General features: G+C 43.4%; 1 protein-coding gene across 1 annotated transcript in view; it reads left to right on the top strand.

Annotated features, from left to right (window-relative positions):
* Window positions 1–2,355: 2,355 nt before the first annotated feature.
* Window positions 2,356–24,252, top strand: part of ALK (ALK receptor tyrosine kinase) — a gene marked incomplete at both ends in the record, with an annotated part of 331,753 nt that continues 309,856 nt past the window's right edge. Inside the window, one exon of the mRNA XM_082048887.1 lies at window positions 2,356–2,462. Within this exon, the coding sequence (XP_081905013.1) occupies window positions 2,356–2,462 (107 nt within the window). The remainder of the gene's footprint in view (window positions 2,463–24,252) is intronic.

Below are 24,252 nucleotides of genomic sequence, written 5' to 3'. Positions count from 1 at the left end.
GACATAGGTCTCAGTCCACATGAATATGACTGACCACTAGAGTAAAAGAAGCAGCTGAATGAAAAGATCAGTGGCCCATGATTAATTCAGCCCAGTTAGCATTTTTTCCCAGTAAGGACTCTGAGCTCAAAGGAATAGAAGCATACAATTAAATTTGGAATACTTGTACGGTGGATTTTATGTTAGGGAACATTTTTATACATTTCAGTGTTTCCAGTCATGTTCCTCTTCTACCAAATGGAAGACCAAGCCCCAAGGTATTACTGAAACTTGAAAGCGAAGGGTTAGGGTTCACATATTGGGTAAGTGAATCTAACAGATTGCGAAATAAGAAGAGCGGGGAAAGTGAGGGTACGTCCAAAGCCCATCAGCATCAGCTGAGGAAAAGCCACCACCTTGGATGGGCTTTAAATGACCACACTTGTATAAGGGTGAATGCAGCACAAGAGTGCTTTTTTTGGCTATTAATTAAATTATATGACTAATCCTCTGGCGATTGCCCTGAAGTTCTGTCCTCAACTCTCCTGTACAGAAAAGATTTTTGGTTCCCTTTTCTAGCGTCATGCCTGCAATTACACTCTTCAGCACTACAATTATGGAGGCATTACACTGTGGTTCTGCTCCACAATATCTGTATATTAACATTAATTTGATATAAGCAGAAGAATAACCACATGACAGAATAATTGCACTCTAATGATTATATAGTTAAAGTACCTGGATTATAAAAATATACATGCATTAAGTATCAAACTAAAGGGATAATAATAAGTCATTAATTCATATAGGCAACTTCCAGAAATATGAATGAGTTATGATTAGCTATCCTAAGGCACAGCACTAATATAATTACAGTAATTATATTGTATTTATTAAAGGTAAAAAAAAAGGAAATTGTCGCATGAACCTTTCTTAAGGCTGTTGTATTCATTCTGAAATGGAAGAATTTTGTTCAGTTTTTTAGAATGACTTATGCTCTGTGCTCTGAGATTTCTCCCCCCGCTACTGATCACCTTTTATTTTTTCACCTACAGAGGAAAGACGTCCAGGGTTGTTTTGGGAACGTCAGCCTTTAAGGAGGTAAGGAAGGAAGCCAAGAAGGAAAGGAAGGGAAGGAGAGAAGGGAAGAAAGGGAAGGATGAGAGGAAAAGGAAGAATGGGAAGGAAAGGAGAAAAACGAACAGCTCTGTCCATCACCGCCTGCACAGAGAAGCAGAGGAGAGAGAGAAGAGGCAGGGGGAGGGACCTCAGAGCCCCTCACCACACGCGGCGGACGGCCGGGCTGGGGGCTGCTGCCCGTCCGCGACCCCGCCGGGCCATGTGGAGGGGCGGCTCCAGCCCTGCCCTTCCCAGGGCGCTGGGCCTCCCCCTGCGGATCGCGATCGTCCGTCCCCCAGCCCCGTGCCAGGGGACACTGGGTCTCCTATCCCCGTACCCGGGGTCCGGGCTTCCCCAGCGCCCGGACCGCACCTCCCCCAGCCCGGGGCCGGCGCTCCCGCAGCCTGGGCGGCGGGGCTCCCGGGGGCAGCCGGGCCATTTTTTTTCTCAATGAACGCGCCCCCCCGCCCGCCCCGCCCCCGGTATATTTGCATAATGACGGCTGCCGGGGACGGCATTGGCTGCTGGCGGGCGGGCTCGGGCGTGATGTCAGCGCTCGCCGGGTAATGCCTGCGTTGTGGCGGGTAGTTGGAGCCGGCAAAGCCCGCGCAGCGCCGGCTCCGGGCGGACCGGTCCGGCGGCGGCCCCGCGCTCCCCAGGCGGACCGGCCTCCGCAGCTCCCGGCCGGGCATCGCGCTCCCCGCCCGCCAGCCCCGCGGGCGCAGGACGGGGCGCGGCGCCCCTCGGGGTGCTGCCGGCCGCCGCGGGCGGGTCATGGCGGGGGGCAGGCTGCCCGTCCGCCTCCTGGCCGCTGCCTGCTTCGCCTTGAGCTTGACCCCGGCGGCGGCCGGGCCGCGGGAGGGCCCCGGACTCTCGCGGCTGCAGAGGAGGAGCCTGGCGGTGGACTTCGTGGTGCCCTCGCTGTTTCGCACCTACGTGCGGGAGCTGGTGTTGGGGCCACCGGGCCGCGCCGCGGCGCGGTGCCGCCTGCGGCTGGACTGCGCGCCTCTGCTTCGCGCCGCCCGCGGGGGGCTGCCGCGGGCCGCGCCGCCCGCCCCCCCCGGCGGGCCCTCCGCGGCCGGGCGGCGGCTGCGGCGCGCCAAGCAGCTGGTGCTGGAGGTGGGCGAGGGCAGCCTGCGGGACGGCTGCGCCGGCGAGCCGCCGCCGGGTTCCGGCGGGGCGCAGCTGGAGTTCAACCTCACCGAGCTCTTCACCTGGTGGCTCCGCGCCGGCGACGGGCGGCTGCGGGTGCGGCTGATGCCCGAACGCCGCGGCGCCCTCCCGGGCAGCGAGCGCGGGCTGTCGGCGGCCATCCGCGCCGCCCGCCCCCGCCTTCTCTTCCACGTCTCCGCGGCAGGTGAGCCGTGCGTTGCATGCCGCGCACCGCGCCGGGCAGCGCCCCGAGCCCTCTCCCGCCGAGCCCTCCGCGGGCGCGGAGTCCCGGCAGTGCACTGTGCCCTTTCCACCGGACACACGGCCGGCACCTCCGCGCCGTAGCCCCGGTCGCTGCCAGCCCCCCGGGTACGGGAAGCGCAGCTCCCCCGAGCAGCGGTGGCTTCCCCTACCAGCTTGTTCTTAAGGGCTGCGCTTTACCAATGCAAAATGTGTCGATAAGAGGGGCTTTCCTGGAGCCAGGAGGACTATCATGAAAGGGCTGAGGGATTTTTACGAAATGCCAAGAGTTCGTTTGTGCCAGCCGCAAGCAACACCCAAAGGTTAAAGTGTTATTAGTCTCAGACAGCAAGATCAGGTTATTTGAAACTTAAAAGATATGATGTTAAAAAGGGGAGCTTCCTCAAAGTGTTGCAAGCGATTCCAAGGTTATGTGCAGGCAGCCTTCAGGGAATGGCACATTTCCACAGCTGGGGCTGACCACCAAAATTGTACATTAATGCTATGGGCTATCGGTATTGATATTATTACTCTTCTTGAAATTTATAAGGTAATGGCTGACAGACAAACCTGTAAGAGGCAGGTTTTCTTCTGAGCTTCTTGCATCTGAAACAGCTAATTTCTGTCCTTTTTAAAACCACAGAGGATCGTTAGCAAAGTGCCCTGTATCAGCTATAGTAAGGCAAGAAGTTGTACATCTGAGGAGGCTCATGTAGCACTGGTACTTCTGTGAAAAGAGAAACTGGCTTAAAATGTTGGTTCTGCATGGCAGTGATTTGCAGTCAGGGTATGGGGCAGCTCCGTTACCTGAAATCAAGGTTCTTCTTTGGGCCAGTGATCAAGAGAGACTGCCATTCTCTGTGTGCATTGTACATTTAACACAGGCTCTGATTCAGGCTCTCCCACTAAAAATGTATAATACCTAGAGGACTGCAGGGCCAAATAATTTGTCACAGTGAGTTAAGTTAGGTAGCTTTTATGAAGCTGTGTAGAAGTTGATAGTGTGTCCCTGAGTAGCCACCTACTTAATGGACCACAGAATATACTTAAGTAAATTCACAAGAGGTGAGACAAGTCAGTGCTTGTCTTGAATACAAAGTTGGAGCAAATCATTTTTTGATGCTCATCTGAAAAGCTGTTCCAGCAGTCTGAATAACCACAGACTAAACCCAGCTCATTCCTTGCTGCCTGAAACGAAAATTAAAGCAGGCTGGGTGTGAGTCAGTCTTACGCTTGTGGCTGAAGTGAGGTACCTGGGCGAGCTCTTCCTGTGCCAGTTCTGGCAGGGAGAACGCAGAGGTCCTGTCCACCACAAGGTGGCTAGGTGAGGCCAACACACCCGACCTTCCAGCAGGTCTTGCTTTGATACATTGCAGTAAAAAACAAAACAACCATCAAAACCCACTTTCTCATTTTCCTGATTGGGGATTTTTTTGTGAGTAGCAGTTATTTTGCTTTAGAGAACTCCCTGCTTGGCAGTGAAGATACAGCAGTAGCTTGTAATGCCATCTTGATGCCAGTGCTTATAGCAATAAGGGAGCTGGAGGGCATGCATTTATCTTCTTTGAGGATTAAGGTGTGTTTTTATAACCTGGGTGAAGGGTATACCTGTGAACTAACAAGTGTTCTGATCATCTGAATATAACACAGATGGAGCTTTAACCAAAGTTAGTGAAACGCACAGGCTCTGGATGTTGTGTGTTGTCTCACAGCTCAGAAGAAATGCATGTTTTTCCAGCTAGATAAGTAATAGTTAGCTATGCCCCTGTAAAATCATGTTGGAGACAAGGCTCTGCTGTTCTCACTGCAACACAGCTGTGCAAAGTCAATCATAGGAGATGCAGAAAAAGGGGAAGGAATATGGACCTCATTTACCTATGTCCCAGTAATAATTTTAGTAGCTGTTCATAATCCTCTGTAACAATCCTAGTCTTCTTGAATTCTACATCAAGGTTGCTAACCTTTGGAAGTTTTGTCACTATACAATTGCATCTCTGCTTTTTCAGCAATGACACCTTAGTGTAGTTATCCTGTTACGCGGCTTTGCACTGGATTTTTAACATGGGTTTGTTTAAAAACATATAAAAATACATTATTTCTGCTTTGAGAAGGTGCTGCCTACATGGACCCCACGTGTCGCTGCTGTGCTGAAACTTGTGCCTTGTAGCGCAGCTGACAACAGGATGCGCTGACACAGTGATAACAGCATCCACCAGCCCATAAGTGTGCAGATCCCAGCAGTTATTAACACCATTGCAGCTAATGTGTATGAGGCTTAACTAAAGCCCTTCCTAAGGCAATTGAGCCTTTTCTTCATTGGCTAAGCTCGTTGGAAATGGATTTCAAACAACACAATCCTCCCATCAACAATGTAAAGCTGCTTCACTTATGTTGATGTATTTAGCTTTGTTTTTTTTTTTTTTTTTTTCCTCTGCTGGAGATGCCCAGGATTGCAGTATTTCCCAGGAAAAGATATAATTACCTTGCAAACTATTTTAGCCAAATTATCATCTGTGTGAATGGAAAATGAATTCAATTTTAGGATGAGAAAAAAATTGCAAGGAGATGAATTCCCATTTACCTTACGGGTGACAACAGAGTCCTGTAAATAATGCTTTATTTTCTTTAATTGTTGTACTTTCCAATACCTTTTATCTTTTTAACAGCATGTTTGCACAAAGTATAAAGGAATTTGTCTCAGTGTGTTACTGAATAATTAGTAAAGGATGTATTTTCTGGACTGTTGTTGTTTAACAAACAAACCATAAAGTTCACAGGAATTTCTGCAGGGTTCTCCTGCAAATACTCTCAATGCCAGATTTCTCTCACACACTCAACCTTGTGGGAATAGTGCATCCTGCAGGAAGAGGTTTCCATTTAGAGAGGATGTGGTCCTCAGTCCATATACCATTTCTGTGTCAGCTTGGCTTTTTCAAAATTGGATATGAGAGGTTTTTCCTCTTGGAAATATTGGCTTCTTCTCCTTTTTCCCAGTGCTTCTCTGGGACAAAAAAAAAAATAATCAAATTCATTTCAATCATTTATCTGGAAAAACACACAACAAGAAATGTAGAGGAATGGAGGAGCAAGCTTGGAGAGGATTGCAGTGTTGCTGATTCCCATATTTTAGGTGAACCTCCTAACTAACAGGTTGCTGCTGACTTTGCTCTCATCGTTTTTGGTTTTGACTAGAAATTGCACCTTACTGCCAAGGAAACCTTTCCCAAAAGAGCTTAAACCCAGTACATTGCCATGGGAAACTGGACATCTAGTGTACACTTCAGTCAGAGGAGTCCTGGCCAGTTTCAGTTCTGTCTTACAGGATTTGCTATCTAGTGTCGAAACGCAGTGGGTCTCTGTAGCAGTATAGTCTCTGAACATGTTATTGAGCTTACTTGGGAAAAAATCCTAAATTGTCTCTATATAGAGACTGTCAATTAAAGAACTATCTGAGCATCAGCACCGACCATGCTTTGCATGACTGATCCTCTGCTGCTGGGCTAAAATTACTCCCAGGACTCTTAAGATCAGATAGGGTAGCATGTGTGCGGCCGTTTTGGCAAATCCACCCCGTGGATAATATGGTGTGGGTTTGGGTTAGGCTGAGGTTAGTGCTCTACATTCACATGATCCAGAGCCCTTGCACCCTGACCCTGCGTTGGGGTTTGGATTTTTTTCATGTTAAGGTCACAGGTAACCGATCCACTCACTGCAGGGCACCTGAGCCACAAATGTTGCTAAATAGGTTTCTTGTGAGTTTACTCAGGAAGTTTAATAAGCTGAAATGGCCATAAAATAACTTCCTATGAGAACTAATTGCTTCTAACATATGTAAAGTTGGGAAGAGTATGTTAAAAAGGGGCATACGGGGATGAAAATGAGTCATTCCTCCCTCTAAAGGTCAATGTACTTTCATTCATGAAATAGATTTAACATTCCAATTATATTTTTTAAATAGCAATGCATAGCTTTTCATCCTCTGGCTAGGCGAAATATTACACCTGCACTGTGGCCTTCATCTAAAATTTTATTAACTAGCTACATGTATTCTCTCTGAAACTGCCTGCATTCACTACATACTGATGCTGTTATAATGCTGAGGCAATTAGGATTTACATCTTTAGGGTAGTGCTACCATGCAGATGAACTCATTTGCAGGAGGAACCCTTTGCCTGGAGATTAGAAAGAACTTTAGACTAGTTGAAAATGTGGTTTTGAAAGTGGACATTTTGTAAATGAAAATCAGAGCTCCAAGCTGAACTCCAACTGTAGTGAAGTCTGCAGAATTCTTTCTGCATATTTTAGAGGTACCAGTGTTTAATCAAGGTCTCTTAGATATGATTTTCTTTTGCTATTTTTTGTTTTTTTTTTCTGCTTTTAAAGCACAGGGCTTGGAGCTGTGCCACAGTGACCAGAAAACTGGTAGAAGACATCAGGCACTTTCCAGTTGTTCTCTGTTTTTCTCTCATTCTCAACTGTATGCAATATCTGAGATCTGATCTTCTGATAAATTGGTGGCGAAGCTTGGTGAGTAAGGCTGAAGCATTGCAGTCAGGTATCTGAAAGGTTTTCATTGTAGTGCAAGTGGTTTTGCTCTTTTCTGCTGGGGTTTTGCGCTTTGCCTCGCCTATCAGGCCAGCTTTGCCAGTCCAAAGGTTAAGGATGGGCTTGAGTTGCACTTGAGTTTACTCTAGACATGAACTGGCACAAATTGAGGTTCTTCCTTTTCTGGCCGGGGGTTGTCACAGCTGCCAGTGCGGTGCAGGCTGATCAGCAGCTGCCGAATCACACCGAATCCTAAGTGTGCTTGGGAGCATCTTTCCAGTCCTCCTTGCCTCGAGTATAAGGTCTGTAGCACCTCCCTCTAGACCTCCAGTCACTGGTGCTCTTCAGAAATGTGGATGTAGTCAGCCCACAGTGCCTCTTCTTTAACTATAAATGCCTCTTGAAGAGGAAACCAATTGCCTGGTGATGGGTTCGCCTGGCTTCATGGGCAGCATGATCCTCGGTCCTGCTGCTGTCCCGCCTGCTCCTATTGAAATCACTTTCCTGCTCCATCAGCACCGAGAAAACTCAGCATATGGATCACCTGTCTGATGGTGCCTTGCTTGCTATTTACATGCTGAACGCAAAAATTTGGGGCTTTGCAAATTTGTTGCCAATTATTTGGCAGATAATGTTAGAAGTGGTGCTCAGTCTTTGAGTGGTTCATGAAAAATACGCCGTGATCGCTGTTCCCATGGTTTTGGTCGGACCAGAGTTATGCGGTGTTGCTGATCTTCGATGGGAGTCAGGATTATGCACAATGTATTTATGATTTCCAGGTCTGTTTTCTGCAAATTTTGTTTACTTTTGGGCTCATTGTTCTTATGAATGTTCTATTTATAAGAACAACAAACACCAAAAAGTGGCATAAATATCAGTTCATTGTGTTTATTTTTTTATTTGAGTGAACATTTATGGCACATTTAAAAAAAAGATGTTTTCTCTAAACTTGCTGTGCTTTTATTTCCCCATCCTTAAAAACAGGGAATAAATACCTGCAGCAAAGAAGCGCGCTGGGAGACTTAAGTGCTTTATTATACAAATGCAAAGACATTCTTCAAAATCTAAGGCAGTTTTGCAGTGTCTGATTGAGTTGTATCTTGAAGTAATCTGGTCATTTGGTTCACTGCACATCTCACATAAACATTACATGATAGGAAATAAAATCCGCGTTTGTGACGGTATTTGTAAATTAGCGCAAAAAAGTAGAAAAAGTGGATGGAGATTGGTAGTATTTAGCACTTACAAAATTCCCAAATAAATGAGCCTCATCACAGTAAAGAACATATCATTTTTTCAACATATCAGTGCCAACTCATTTGGGGTGGTGGGACTTTTGGGGTCCAGGTTGTGATTTTCTTCCCAAGTGGCAGCTGATTCTGCGCTGTGCCTGGACATTTCCTGTCTTTAATTCTCATACCAAAGCACCACTTGGGCTGCCCAGAACCAGAATACTGAGACTGGGACATCTACTTTTTCTGGCACAGGTGATTTACCTAAGAGCAAACAGCAATTCAGGTTGCAGACTTCCCAAATCTCTTTCTATCCACTGAGTCACAGCATCTGTTTCCTGAGAAGCCTCTTCTGAGCTCAGCGGGGCTGCCGAGACCACAGTGCTGAGCTGAGAAAGGCCCTTTATGAAATGTGCCACATTTGTCTTGCTTCTCTAATTCAGAAAAATTTGGTTGAAGAAAAATGTCATGGAAGCATAAATGCAGATTTGATAAGTCTGACCTTTCTTTTCTTGTGAACAATAAATGTCAAAAAGCTTAAAATGACAAGCTGGAATGGCTGGAGGTTATTTATGTGTTTAAATATTTAGGCAAGAAACACATTTTGAGACTAAAGTCTAATTTACATGAGTATTTTGATTTATGGCTGAGGTGGCTGAGTATCTTCATGGTTGTCACTATCCTGCTTAGCATGGCTACTCAGAAATTCCCTGTGACAGCACAGATAAGACTTAGATATCTCTACTTTCAGAAGCTATAAACTATGTCAGCTGTAGTGAAGGAGAATCATCTTCACTTGTTAGTTGTGTAAGATCTATGACATGTGGCTGGAACGTTTGAGCCGTATCCATTAGAAGGAGCTAGTGGCTGGCTGCAGACTATAGAGAAGTTTCTAACAACAGGCGTTTTAAGGAAAATGGTAAACTATTGCACAAAGATGGAATTGAGCATGGAAAAACAGGTACCGAATGTGAAGTGATCCTCATGGTTTGAAAACAGCACATCCGTTAATCTTTTGCATTTATTTTTCCCTTTGCCAAAGAACTTCAGTAGGAAGGTGCAAGGGTAGCTGCGGAAATCGAGTTCTGCTTTGACTCCCAACTTAATAATCTTGCAGTTTTGGGTCTGTTGCAAGTGACTATGGCACAGAGCGAGCAGGGAGGAGGAGAGAACCAGCTGAGGAGCTGGGCTCAGAGGAGCGGTTGCGTATGCACAGCCCTACCATTGACATGTCCTGGGACGCCAAATACTTCATGGCAGATACTTCCTTTGCAAAGCAAGCGTAGTTTTGACTGCTTTTGAACTCCTTTGGTAGAAGGTGCTATTTTTTGTGGATTTTACTTTCTAAGAACCTCAATGAAGACAATAAGGAGCAGTCTGAACTCTCAGATTTTTAAGGGAAATGCTAAAACAGCCTACCATATTGATTTATTCTCATCTCTGCAATGTTAATTGTAGGACAGCTTTTTCATTCACTTCAGTGACAGCAATCTTCTCCAACTTAAATATAGCATCAGTTTTGTTTGATGCTACGAGAGATTAAGTTTTGTTTTGTTTTAATTACAAGCTCTGCCTTTGATTATTAAAGCACCACCTGTCTTGAAGCCAGATGATCAAGCTTAGATTTGCAGTTTGAATACTTTGTGAGGTTTTGGCCAGTGTTACTGGTATCCCCACAAAATGTGAGGGAGCGTGAGCGAGGCTGTGGATCCTGTGCCCATGGCCAGCTGGCCAGGGTGCATTTAGCAGCTGCAGCTGGGCACCATCTCCATTTGTGGTGAGGAGCTGCAGGTGTTGGCTGGTGGGGGCTGCTGAGCAAATGGAGCACTGGCTGTCCTGGGAATGGAAAACGTTGTGGAGACAGTGGGAGAAGGTTTGTTCTTTATGGTTTCCCACTTAAGATAGCAGAAATTAACAGAGAGTGGGGATTTGAGTGTGTTTAAAACTTCCATTGCTTGCTTGTTTCTTTGTGGATTACAGATGGCGAAGTGGAGGTACAAGGCAGGAGGCTTTCACCTAGATGGTTCTAGAAATGTGGGGCATCCCCTTTATAACTTGTCTCTAGCAACTCTTCATCTCAGCTTGCAAATCTCAAATGTCTTTCAGTGGTAGTCCAATGTTTACATTGAGGCAGAAGATCTGCCTTTCCTCCCCAAACAAGGGTATATGCCGAATTCATTTTGAACTGGGATTTCTCCTGTAGCAGTGCACGGTGAAGAAAGAGGTGTGGGTTCTTTCTGCAGGCTTTTCCCCACTTTCTTGCTGACAAACAATTCTCTCTGGTCTCATATCTTACAAAACGTTGTGATGAAATAAAACTGTGATTCTATGTCCATGTTACAAGCTGGGCAAAGGGAGAAAAGATGGTTCTGTGTGAGGTGAAGAGCAGAGAAGGTTTGGTGGTGCGTGTTGGGGAAGAAGCGGGGATAGTGCAGTGGTGAGGGTGGGAGTATAGCATGATAGGGCTGTGTGTGCATTCTTGTGCTATGTATTTATTGAGGTCTGTTAGGAAGAGCTAATACTGATCTAAGTATATAATGAATGATGTGCATCAGTAGGTGTATTAGAAGTGGTGTTTCTCCATATGTCATACTCTTTCTAGGACTTCTGTATTGCTGAAGATTTCTTTCCAGCTCAGTTTTGAAAGTTTGCGTGGTTCTTTTGAATGCAGTCACTGTAGTGCCTGTGATATGTGGCTGAATATCTTTGACTCCACCTATCAGAAATCTGTGGTGATCCTTCAGAGCTCTGCAAGTTGCAGCAGACCTCTAATTACAACCTGTACATTGGCATTCCTCTGTTGTTTCTACTGGCCCGTTAAGTGACAGGCTATCTCAGATGAGTCGGAATGTCTGGGCTTTTTACAACCTCTTTCATGTTAGATTCTCAAAGTACTTTAAGCCTTATCACCCTGGTGACAATGCTAAGCATTATTATATCTTTTTTTTACAGAGAGATCATAGAAGCCAGGGATGGAAAAAGCATTATTTGATTAAGTTAGACTGCGAGCGCTGAATACCATTTTCTCCTATAGCATATACTAAATAGTGATATCTCTCTCTGCTCCAGCCAAAAGGCCAAAGAAAGAGCAAGGAATTAGAGTTGAGAGGGTCGGTAACTCACTGGAAATACTGCAGCAGAACCACTTTTGAGTCTTCTCTGCTCAACGATGTGTTTGCAACACTTGTCTTTCAAATAAATCTGGTTTTGTCACATTCCATGTTTTTTACAGTATTGTTTGCTTTTTATTTTTGGGAGCATCTGTGATGTGCTGAGCCTCTCCTTATCTTCAGATATCACCCTGTGGCCTTTCTGTTTGTAGGACAGCTTATGTCAGCATTGGAGAGCATAGTGCAATGGTTATTTCTGAGGGACATTTCATTATTGATGCTAATTAAACTTGAAACTAATGAGAAAGGATTACTTTTCAGGGCTGGAGAGGAAGCCAGAATAGTTATTATAGGTTAATTATTCTTCTAAAAGACTCAGTTTAAGTAACAATTCATTTTGTCAATTTTTTTTCTTACGTTGTACAAGAGCCTTGTTTGAAGAGGATTCGAAATATAATTGCTGCACTGACCTCATCTAGCTCTCAATCAGTAATCTCCTTCCATCAGCAAAAGGTTAATAAAATCTTTAAGGAAAGGAATTCTGCACCTTATCTATGTGTAGACAATTCAGAATAGGTCTCCCTGCAAGAATTTCCTATTACCCTTCTGCCTTATTTCCTTGGCATACTTTTTACATTTCAAAAATGTCGTATTCCATAAAGCTTCCAAATTTAATGGTTGTTTTGCAAAACAGGTGCATTACAGAGGCAGAGAGTGAGTCTAGTGCGGGCTGGCTTGAGAGCTGGCACTTAAGCCTCCCTTTGTTTTTAAAGGTCTCGACCCTGTGGTCAGCCTTCAAAATCTCTCCTCACTTGACAGGGCACTGAGGTGTCCATGTGATGATTAGTATTTGCTGAGTAACCAGGGAAAGGAGGAGACGGGGCTTGTTTTACGTAAGAGTAAAGTTCTCGCTGGGAAGCACGATGGCTTTTGGGGAGGAGGACACACACTGGTCTCCTTTGCTCCCTCCCAGCTCTCACGCTGTCATTTTCTTCCTCTTGGCAGAGGTGAGTAATGGCTTCAGAGTGTTGCAAACCTGTACTACAAAAAGGTAAAGGGAGAGCTGGACTAGTGAGTGTGGAGAGCTGAATAACGTGTTTGTGGACAGGGAGGATATAAATCTTTATTATCTGTAAATGTTAGGGCAGCTTACATGCTCTATTATCCGCTTGCCTTCTGTTAGGGCACCTACTTTGCAGATACAGAGCTCTTGCATTAGCATGAGGCTGCGAAGGCAAATGTCCATTTTTGAAGGCAATGCTGTGAGCAGCAAGGGCTCACATGGATGGTGGGAGGCTGCAGCTTAGGAAAGGCCCTCAGTGCTGGGATGCTTTACCTACTAAGTTCACGTGACAATCTGAGGTGTCTTAAGGCCAGCATTCACCAGTCCTGAGTTCAAGAAGAGAGTTACATCCCCCATCTGGGCAGTGGCATCAAGTTCAAAGATAAAATGTCCTTTGAGAAATCACTCTTGCCATAGGACTCTGCTTAGGCCAGCTCATAGGAATTCGGACAATACTTGAGGTGTTGAGTCCCTTCTGCGGTTTTAAAAAAAAACTTTTAAAGTTTTAAATCACACAAAGATTGATCAGACGCCTAATGTTTCCTTCTCTCCCTTGCCAGCCTACTGTCCTTTATCTCCTGAAACAAAGCAGCATTAACTTTTAAGATCTGATCCAATAACATTTTACGGATAATAATTATGACTGATATTAAGCCTTCAGCAACCAGTCTGTATAGAGAATTAATGTATTGAGGTTTATTGCTAGTGTAACGTATCTTTTTACATCGGTTGTAAAGCAGTATTAACTATACTGATAAGAGGAAAAAGAAATATCAATGAGCTACTTGTCTCTGCTGCTCTGCAGGGTGTTCCTGTGCTTGCCACTTCACGTTGTTCACATGGTAGGAGTTTGTTGGTGAAGAGTTTTTGTTTACAGAGTCTGTTTGCGCAACTGCAGGGTTGTGATGAATGAATGAATGAGTGAATGAATGAGCTGCAGCAATCCTGTGCTGGGAAAAGGAATCCATTAGTGGATAGACCCTGGAGAGCAATTGATCATCCTTTCCCTTTTAATAAGTGTGTGAATTCAAACTTCTAAGACATGCTATTTAGAGACGAGCTCCACAACTTCCTCTGAGGCTTATCCCAGTAATGGAAGTTCTTGAATGCATGAAACTTCTTTAGTCACTATCTATTTTTTTTTTTTTCTCCAGAAGTTCTGCAGGTTCCCTGATCTGTTTGGAACATAGTTGTATGTATACATGTCATGGTTATGGAAACGGTCCCTGAATAAAACTGAAGACCAGGTTGAGCAGAAGAAAGCTCTGGTCATTCCGAAGTCCTGAAGTGCTGTGTGCAATGGTCTAATATAAATTATATTATAATATGAGAAAGAAAACTCATCTTAGTTTCCCTACAGGGTCAGCACTAGAAGTTCTATTATATTGGCACTGAAAAAGTCACCTGAAGGACTCAGGACTGGGTCCTTGATCAGCTGAACCTTGAGATGTTCATGCATCATTAACTGTAACTGTACTATACAGTTACCTTTTTTTGCCTTGCTCCTCCTCATAACTTTCTGCATAAGGAAATCTACCTCCCTGGCAAGTTCAAATAAGATGCTGTCTGCTTGTGTCCTTTTTGCCTTTTTGATGGGAAAGCTGAAGGGAATTCTAAAGTGTTCTGGGAGCTACATGGAGGCCTTGCTTTGACATCTCTAAATATATGAGTAATGGGGTGCTTAGAACTGATTTTACGTGTGATGGATGCTCAACAATAAGAAATCACAAATTGTGGGCAGCAGAGCTTGGAGAGGAGAGCTGCTCAACAAGATTAATGGGAAGGGAGACCTTTAGTGTAATGAAAGACACAGATCAGGCTTGAAAACAGACAATGACACACTAGATCAACCCTTCAGGAGTTGGACAGTTGGGTTTCCTCTGCAGGCGGCGATGTCGTGTGTCCACAGAGCCCCCTCCTAGGTGGGACACAGAACAGCTGTGAGACAAATGCACTGTTATTCTCACGTCACCCACAAGTGAGTACACTGGTACACCAAGGGACTGGATTGTCTAAGGGTTATCTGTGAACCAGGTCACAGGGATGTTGACGGAAACTTAGAAATTTCCTTTTGTTCTAAGAAACGCAGGGCAGTGAGAAAACCAGGATGAGGCTGCAGCAGAACGTAGCTGGGTCTGAGAACTGTAGGGCTGATTTTACAACCGATATGCATTTAAGTATCTCACTGAGCACCTGGTGTGAGGTTAAGGCTGAAGTCAGTGAGATCCTCCTTGAATCTCATCTAGACAGATTTTCCTATGCAAGTGAAACATAATTAAAACAAAACAAAGAAACCCACGAACCCAACATGACCTAGGTCCCGTTTCAATTATACAGTTAATAAAAGTTTAAAGGTGTATTTTATTACTAGTAGACATATCATTTTTAAAAGACAGCAAATAGTTGAGTATTTTTATTGGAAATAATAATAATTGAAAAAAAAAATTAAAAAAAAACCCAACCAAAATAAACAAAACCACAAAAGCAAAACAAAAAACAGCACACATACCTCCACCCCACAGAAAAACAAACAACCAAAACCAACCAAAACCCCACAAACATCACAACCAAACCCCAAAGAGGTGAAAGTGTAGATCATCTTTCCTTTCCACTCACTGTAAGTTGCAAGCTGTTATTAATTCTGAATATCGTTCACTAAGGGGGTGTGAGTGGGGAGCAGAATTAACACAATGTTAGTGGAGCTGGCTACATGATCATTGTTATGACTGCAACTGTTATTCTCTATCGCTGACAAGGATAATAGTGTGTGGAAATGAAGCCAGCAAACATGTAAAATACATCTAAATATAGAGGACAAAACAGCAAATAATAACTGGACGAGTAATCAGATGCAGAAGGCCTTATCTACAGTACGGTGGCTTGAAAGATGGCAATGCTGGTAGATAAACATTAAGAAGACGATGAAGCTGAGAATAAATAGAGCAATATCCTCTAAACAGTAAAGAGCTGGAGCATAAGACCCTGGAAAGACATTCAGGACTTATTGCTTGAGAAAGATCCCTAAAGCTGTCAAGTAGACGTGCAGCTGGTAAGTAGATGACTTGCTGGGATGTTGACTGAAATGGTAGAACAGATAAATCAAAGGGGATTGCATTAGTGTAACTGAAGGCAGTATATTACTTTGCTTTGAAGTATAGTGTCCTGTGGAGAAAGCAATGACTGTCATCCTATAAGAATGATCAATCCGAGTGGAGACAGGTCCCAGATTTAGGCTGTAGCTTAGACATGGGTTTCTCTTCTGTGCAGTCATAATTTCAGGTTCCTTGAAGGCCTCGGACTGGCGTTTGATGGGAGATGTAAGGGGCTGATCTAAGCCTACTGAAGACACTGCATCTTCCCATTGAAATCGACTCCACTCTCCTGCTCTCAGGTACGGCCAGGCTGGGCAAGAACCACTTTCCTGCCCCTTGCTGTCAGGCCGTCTGCTTTGAGTGCGCAGGGAGACACAGCACACCTCATTTTTTTTGTGTCGGAAGATAAGAAATAGAACTTCTCTTCAGTCTGGCATTTTTTTGTCAGCACTTAATCTAGGTGGTAAGCAAAATAAGACATGGGTGCTAAGTTTAGTGACCAAACCAGTATTGTCTGTGCTGTCCTTGTACAGGCCAAATGACCATATGAGAAGCTGAGAACCCTTCTTCTTGAATTCTTATTGTTTTGTGGAAGGGATTTTTGATCATAAATTGTTCCACTGTAGCATATACACCTCTTGCTGTAGCTAACTCTCAGGCCTTTGGCATCCTGTGTCTGGGTTTTGAGTTGAATGAAAACAAGGGAAGTATCATCCCAATAAGGGGAATGGACAAGTAGGAGCATCCTAGTGCAAGCAAAGGGACTAAAGTCCAGTGAAAGGAAGAAAGCTCTTGTCAGAATATATGTAAAGAAATAGAAAGTTCTCATAGTCACCTCTTAAAAACTTTACATCCACTGTTTATGAAGCACTGCATCTCCAAAAACCTAGTTTAAAATTACTTACCTTTACTTAAAATGAAATTATGTTTAATTTACCCTGAGGTACTATGCCCTTTTCTACTCTGCCTATGCTACTATGGTCATGCCTTAATTGTAAGGCATTTTTACGTGGCATCTCAGACTTGAAATTAAAAAAAAGTTAACAAATTTGCCCTTTCTGCCTCATGAAAAATTTCTCAGTATATAGTAAAAACACTATTTGAATTACACTTTTGTCACTTAAGTGTGGAAATAAGTTATTTAAAAAAAACAGAGTAAAAGGATTGGAAGGGGGGAAAGAGGCAATTTCCTTGCTGAAAAGAAAAAGTCAACTAACTTGAGATGTCCATCTGAATGGAGAATGACACTTTTTACTCAAGAGGGACAGAAAATCCCTTGTTTCTGCCTCTAAAATCTGTTTCAAAGTATTTGTGATAGCCAAACCCATCTGCAAAGATAAAGAGCTGAAGTATGATCTTGTCTTTTATCGTGTCTTTTATCGTCACTCTCATCCCTTTCCCCAGAAGCACTTGGGGATGGTAGAGTGGGGAACAGATTAAAATGTTCAAGAAAAGGAAAAATATATGAGGGTCAGACTAGATTATATGAAAATCATATCAACAGAATTATCAGAAAAAAGAACAGGCAAAGTACCTAAAACATAATGAAAACTCTTATCCAAACTAGTTTACAACCAACATGGAAGTGCCTTTTAATCTCCTGTGTTAGTTTGAGATAGAATAATTCTGGAAATACTTTTCCTAATCTCTAAACTGGTCATGAAGGCTCAATTTTGAAAAGCAGCTCTGCAAAAAGTTGCAGGTCAAAGCCCTTCTGGATCAGAGCCAAAGCTGGAGCTGCAGAGGGACAAGTTCAGCTCTGGTGATCTGAATCTCACCTGCCTTATAGGCAGAGACCAGTTGGGCTTTATTTTGCAGGCAAACCCATTTGTTTGTTCTTAACAGAAGCTTCTCTGTTAAAGCCTTTTCTTCTAGCTAGCTAAATGGTCTGTTGTGATTCCATAGTGCAGCAAATGCGAATCCTTTCCCAAAACGGCCTCTTCCTCTAGGGAGACGGGTTGTGGTAGAAGTTGTACCTCGCTGTGATTGACAGTGTCATGACTTAGTTCTACACAGATCTGCCTTGATGTGACTTCCTCCACAGGTTCCTTCCCAAGTCCTATTTTTCATATTGCATTTCTGAACAAGTAACTCTTCTCTCAAAGGCGTTCCATAAAAGCAACGTGCTGCGGTTCCTGTGAGTAGCACTGAATCTGTGACAAACCTGGGGGAGGTTCCACAGCAAGGTGGAAAACTACTAGCTTGTCACATTTTTTGCTGGCTAAATGGAAAATGAGGCAGGCAGCTTCACACTTTAAAGTGGAGAGAGAGATGAGGGCGCTCTCATTGTATCCCAATCAGCTATGATCATCCATTAAAGTGAGAGTTAATGTTTGGGTTTTTTTTTAAACTAATGTTTTGATAGTGAGGGACTCAATTTTTCACCAGTATTCACGCTTATTACTGTGCTATTCAATAACACAAGAGATTTGCTAATATATTAAACAACTAAGATTTCACCTGTTAACCATTTTCCTCGGTTGGAGCTGTTGATGAGGTCAAAACAAGCAAGACTGACACCCAAGAAAATGACAAATTGCTAGAGTTGAGAGTGGTGGAAAGTGATGGTTTGTGTAAGTTCCATAGTCTTTCCTGATCCTAATTTCTCAGTAAAATAATGACATCAACAAACCTTGCAATCTTGCTGAAGTAGTAAGGAATAGAAGCAAATCTGGCTTTCTCCTAAGGTGTTATGCTGAATAGGTTGTGCTGTAATCTGTGTCATTGGAGAACATCTCTGACACTTCAGGGAAGATAAGAAACTCTGTTCTGCTGTTTTTGTTAATCTTAGGACACTCCACGCAGTTCACTTTGTTATTTTCCTCCCTCTTTTTGGGGTCTGATGTAATTTACCTGTTAGTGCTGATAAGTGCGTGCCACTGAGTTAAAACCAGGTCAGTGCTTGGCGATGAGTGGCATTGCCAGTGGTGCCACCATAGGCCTGTGCTCTGGCAAGTGAGCTTCTCCAGGTCACTAAAGCTCTTGTGCCCCAATTGGAACCATGTGTCTGTAACAAAATGTCTGCTGAGTGGTATCTGAGTTGTAGAATAGTTTGTGTTGGAAGGGACCTAAGAAAACATCCAGTTCCAACCCCACTGTCATGGGCAGGGACACCTTCTACTAGACCAGGTTTTTCAAAGCCCCATCCAACCTGGCATTGAACACCGTCAGGGATGGGGCATCCACAGCTTCTCTGAGCAGCCTGTGCCAGTGCCTCACCACCCTCACGGTGAAGAATTTATTCCTTACATCTAATCTCAGTCTACCCTCTTTCAGTTTAAAGCCATTACCCCTTGTCTTATCACTACATGTCCTTGTGAAAAGTCCCTCTCCAGTTGTTCTTGGTCCTTTTTAGATACTAGAAGGCTGCTATAAGGTCTTCCTGGAGCCTTCTCTTCTCCAGGTTGAACAACCCCAACTCTATCAGCCTGTCATCATAGGAGAGGTGTTCCAGCCCTCTGATCATGGCCCTCCTCTGGACTTGCTTCAACAGGTCCATATTCTCCTTATGCTGGGGGCCACAGCACTGGACACAGGACTCCAGGTGGGGTGTCACAAGAGCAGAGTAGAGGGGCAGAATCACCTCCCTCGACCTGCTGGCCACACTCCTTCTGATGCAGCCTGGATATGGTTGGCTTTCTGGGCTGCAAGCACACATTACCAGGTCATGTTGAACTTCTGAAGATCACAGCTTTCCTCTCTGCATGGGTGAGATACGTGAAGTACGAACACCTATAACGTTAGTTTGTCTTGGGAGCTGCCGGTCAGTTTCTTGGCACACCAAAAACTTTAACAAGTTTTGTCTTTGCAATTTCTAAATAGGTCCAGAAGGCCATTCCAAACTCAACCATTCTGTGATTCTGGGACCTGGGATTGCAGACATCATAAAATAGAATTTGGGGATGCTTTTTTAGGGCAGCTTGAGCTGTGCTGTGTTACCCTGTGACACATATTCTTAACTCTGTTATTCTGCCTTTTGTGAATGGCAGTGATCTGAGCATTACTGCTTGGAATATCAGATGTATGATACTCTGCATATGTGATTGCTCACCATGCACATCAGCATTATAAAGCAGTATCTCTCATTAGGAGAGTGATTTCTAACGAGATCATTGAATCCCAAGTCATGCCAAGGTCTCTAACTGTGTTAGGGCAGGGCTTGGGTAACTGATTGTTACACAGGGCTGGTATTGGGGTCACTCACAGAGGCAGCAGGTCAGCCTGGTGACACCTGCCCGCTCTGTTAACAGACCAGTGAACTTACTGCCGTTTAACATTTGTATGACAATACAACAGAGTTGAGAACTGAGTCACAAAATACAGGTCACTCAGTAGATGCAGCAGTCAGTGAGGGAGCACAAGGTGACAATGAAACAATTCTGGGGGCACTGCAGCTGTTTGTGCTCTAATTGCATCTCTCCAGATGTTCCTGTGATGTGCGGTAGAAGCCAAGCGGTCTCTAGACATAACTGTATTTCAGTGTTCAGCTTTCCAAACACTCTTCTGTTGCCTGTAGAGAGGAGAGAATTTAAGGACTTAAGCCATTTCATCTTCTGCCCTGTCAAATAAACTCTGTCATTCTGAAGTAACATTTCCTGGGTGTATTTTTTTGGGAGATTTCTTTTCACATTAAGATCAGCAAAAGCTTTTTCTGGGAAGCCCGATTAAAAATGCAGTTCCTCCCAGGAAATAAAAGAAAATACAATTTTCAGCATCAAAAGAAGATCACAAAATTATCATGAAAAAAATGAAATGAATTGTGAAGATTAAGCTTTGCAGAAAAGTAGGTAACAGTGACCTTGGGGCTTTCTGCTGTTTGTAAAGTAGTTTGTGGTTTTTTTTGAATAGACATCTGCTCAGAGTATAAGTGACAAAGCCTCTCAGAGACAAGAAGTGTCCTGTATTGGGATTAGCTTCAGTAAATTCATCAAAAGAGCTAATTGCTTTGTGAAATTTATCCTTGTCTGTATATTGAAAAAACAAAACGAAAAAACACCACCCAAACAACAAAACCCAATAAGAAAACCAAACAACCCCCCCACAAAGGCCATAAAAACCTGCTGTTTCTTTTTTCCTTTCAGCCATGTGCTGTCAGCCTTGCTGGGAATGCAATCACAGGTGGCTTTCAGCAATCTTGCAGACCTTTGCCTCTGAGGATCGGACTGGGGCACTGGCAAGTCGGGCTGTGGAAGTACAAGCACTGCTTTTCCTATCTTGCTCTTTTGAGCTGGGTTGTGTTCTTCTGTGGTGGTATAATTAATCATGTAACTGCGCACGTGATACTTGGGCCTTAACTCTATTAATAGAACAGAGAAAATCTCAGGAAAAGGAGTAATTTCTCCCCTGGACTCTTTGACATTGTACAAAGGGTAGAGAAGAGAAGATTCTAGTGGTCTCAAATGCTATCTCCTTTACTACCTACAGCCACAATCTTTTCAAACAGTATGCTTTTTATAAATAAGTTTCCAGTCTAGACCTGTAGAGGAAAATTAATCTGGCAAGATATTCACCATTTTGTTTTGACAGTCTGAATTGTTTGCAAGACCTTAGCATTGAACGCTTCTCCAGCTCCAGTCTAACCTTCATCTGGAACCAACCCCTCTGCTGTTTCTGCCTCAAACATCCTTTCAGATACACATATACTTCACAGGAATGTAAAGTGTTTATTGTTATTAACAAAAAATAATGATGCTTCCCCTAGGCCCATATTTTATCAATAACTTTTATAAAGTGTGTTTTGCATCCTGAGGTGTGTCTGGCGTTTCAGCTCAGAGCAACGCATTGCATACGTGGAAGGCAGTGGTGACTGTCTTTCCAGTGTCTTTCATCGATCATTTAAGATGAGCTGTGTAAAATGCAACTGACCCTTCTATAATAACTAGGGACAAATAGCTTTGAATTGTCATTTTGATAAATTTTCGTGTATTGGCAGTGTTATGGGCTAAGGAGCCAGGCATCCAAGTCTTTCATCTGTCAGCGTCATTATGAAATACCTTAAAAGAACAGGGGGAATGTGTCCTAGCGATTCGATAAATCTTATCTCCATAAATAAGTTGATTTTTGCATGGTTTCATAATCTACTGAACCCTAATAGCCTATATCCTTTGCTTCAAAAATAGCTGTTAGAACAAGGTGTTTGATGTGTCTGTGTATTGTTTTTCTGCAACCTCTTAGGTTTTTTTTCATGTCAATGGATGACTTTCAATGGTGAATGCCATAGCAATTATTGACCTATGTGGTACACACATGGCTTTAACAATTTATTGTGGGATCAAAACTGATTTTTTACTGGATGGATGCATCATCAGTCTCTCACCTGTGCTTTTCTGCAGGATATAATGCCAAAGGCAGGCAGAACATTTTTCACAGCAGCACTACGAGGAAAAATTCAAAACTAGCTGAAATCATTGTTATATGTTACCAAATAAAATGCTGGGTTTAGCATTCTATAGAATGCCTGCCACATGGTTGGGGCCTATACTGATAATTTAGTGCAATTTAAGGACCTATTGTGTTTTATCACTTTCAACATCGACTTTGTGTCAGTTTTAGCACGAATTAGAAGTTGAGTTCATAGCTTCATATGCCAGTTTAAATGAAACATAAATAACAATTATATTTGAAATTAATATAAGCTTCAGTAATAAGAAAGGACAGTTAGTGGAAGCTCAGTGCCTTTTTCTATCTGCTATAATGAGATTTCACAGTGCTTTGGAAACTGGTGCCACCCAGTAAATGACCACAGCTGGGGGCCATTTTTCAATCACTAGAAGATAGATACTTAGCTCTGGTTAGGTCTGACTCCTATTTTGCCAGCTGTGTTACCACTGCATTTCTTTTTTGGGAGAAGGCAGGTGAGAAGAGGAAGAGTGGAGAGAAGGCAGTGATGCTGCCTTGCTGTTAGCACGTTTTGGGCTGTCATGCAAACTCGGGTATTTCTAGCAAAATAGGAGTGGATAGTACTGCAAATGCCAAAAACCAAGTCGATACATAGGAATTCCATGTGAAAATACCTTGGCTTCTACCTGAATGGTTTATAGGGTATCAGATTAGGAAGCAGCCTGTTTTTGAATTATATTAGGTGTATCTAACTCTTACTAGACTATTAACTATTCTCCACAGTCTCACGTTGGGTCATCGTGACCCCTTTTCAGTATTGAGGCCTGGAGAGCAATGCCCTTTTGAGATGTTTTGTCCCAAAGAAGTTGCAGGAGTTTGACACAGGGCAGTGAACAACGTGGGCATCAGTGTAAAGAGATTCGTGAGCAGATGTGATGGCACAGGAGTGACCTGCTGGGCTGCCAGGTAGGAATAAGCGTTTCTATCTTTTTTCTTTTCTGGGCATATAGTAGCACCAGGGCTTATTAGTAAGGTTCAGACTTATTTTGCTTGTATTTCATGGCTGTGGAATGTGTCCTTGTGCTGTGAGTGGCAGAGGTTTCCAGGTGCTGCCTTGTATTAGAGGAAAGATCCTGGTTTTCTTGAGCATCTCCACATGGTATTGGTGCAACAGGATGAGTATCTTCTACCCAAGATAAGGTTCCCCCATGCTCTGAAAGCCCAGACAAACATCGCACTTCTTCAACCTGTATCTGGGCAAAACATCTGGGACAAAAATAGAATCCTTCCCAGGGCGGGGGGGTTTGTAACACAGCAGTGTCATTTGAGAGGAGATTAAAGCTGAGTTGAATATAGCTTCATATTAAGCCAGTGTTAATTAGTATAAACACAACCATGTATATTTTTTTCACTAATTCAACTTGATTTCAACTGGCAGCTTAGATTTGTGACTATTTTAAAAAATGTGGCTGCCTAGTGAATGAGAGTGATAGTGAATGAGAAGTTCATGGAGTAACTTTGTAGCAAAGAGCAAATTGACCTGTTACTTTGAATACAGTGAAAAAAGGCTGGGTAGGAGAGAAATGTGAAGAGGCACCAGCAGTATTCTCACAATGCTGATGAATGGCAGGTGGCCACAAGCCTGATTGCTGCTTCTTGGTTGCTGCTAGTGATTTGCAGGCAGGTGGGTGAGAATGTTAAAGTCCTGACACATGGGGTGACAGATACCCTTAGTGTGTGTGTGCACAATGCAATCGCATGTCTTAAAATAGAGCCAGCTGCATGCATAATTAAGAAGTAATTGCAGTACGCTTATGTAAATTATCTTGTGCTTCTTCTCCTCCCCCTTTCAGTGTTTCCATCAGGAAGGTCCCCTAGTTGAAGCTGCACCTGATCGGTGAGAAACTCTAAAATATTATGTTTGGAGCAAGAAAGACAGTTGTTGTCTTTAAGAGAATAAGAACAACATAATAGGAGAGAAGTATGTGGCTCCAGAGTATATATAGACAATGTTGGCAATCTGGCAGTTCCTTATATGAACAAAAATTAATTTTAGAAACCTGCATGTGAATTTAGTGGTTCTGTCATCCTAGCTGTCTTGTAACTTAGATAAATATCTCATATTTCTGCTAGCTGAAGTTCTGCCTACATAAGTTTTTTTCATTCAGCCTTTTAGGATCATTCTGACAATATATGACTGTGAATTTAACCTCGCTTCTGTTTGTACTAATTATAAGTTTTATTGTATTTTTACTTTCTTTGGGAGAAACACAAAAACTCAGTTCTGTATGTCATGGTTTTATATGTCTCCCAGATGACTGTTCTGGATGCATCTGGACTATTGTTTTCGGTAAAATATTGTTTCACCCCCCTTTGCTCAC

This window comes from Streptopelia decaocto (assembly GCF_964273445.1).
Source record: "Streptopelia decaocto genome assembly, chromosome: 3".
NCBI classification, from domain to species: Eukaryota; Metazoa; Chordata; class Aves; order Columbiformes; family Columbidae; genus Streptopelia; species Streptopelia decaocto.
This window is presented reverse-complemented; position numbering and strand designations above follow the sequence as displayed.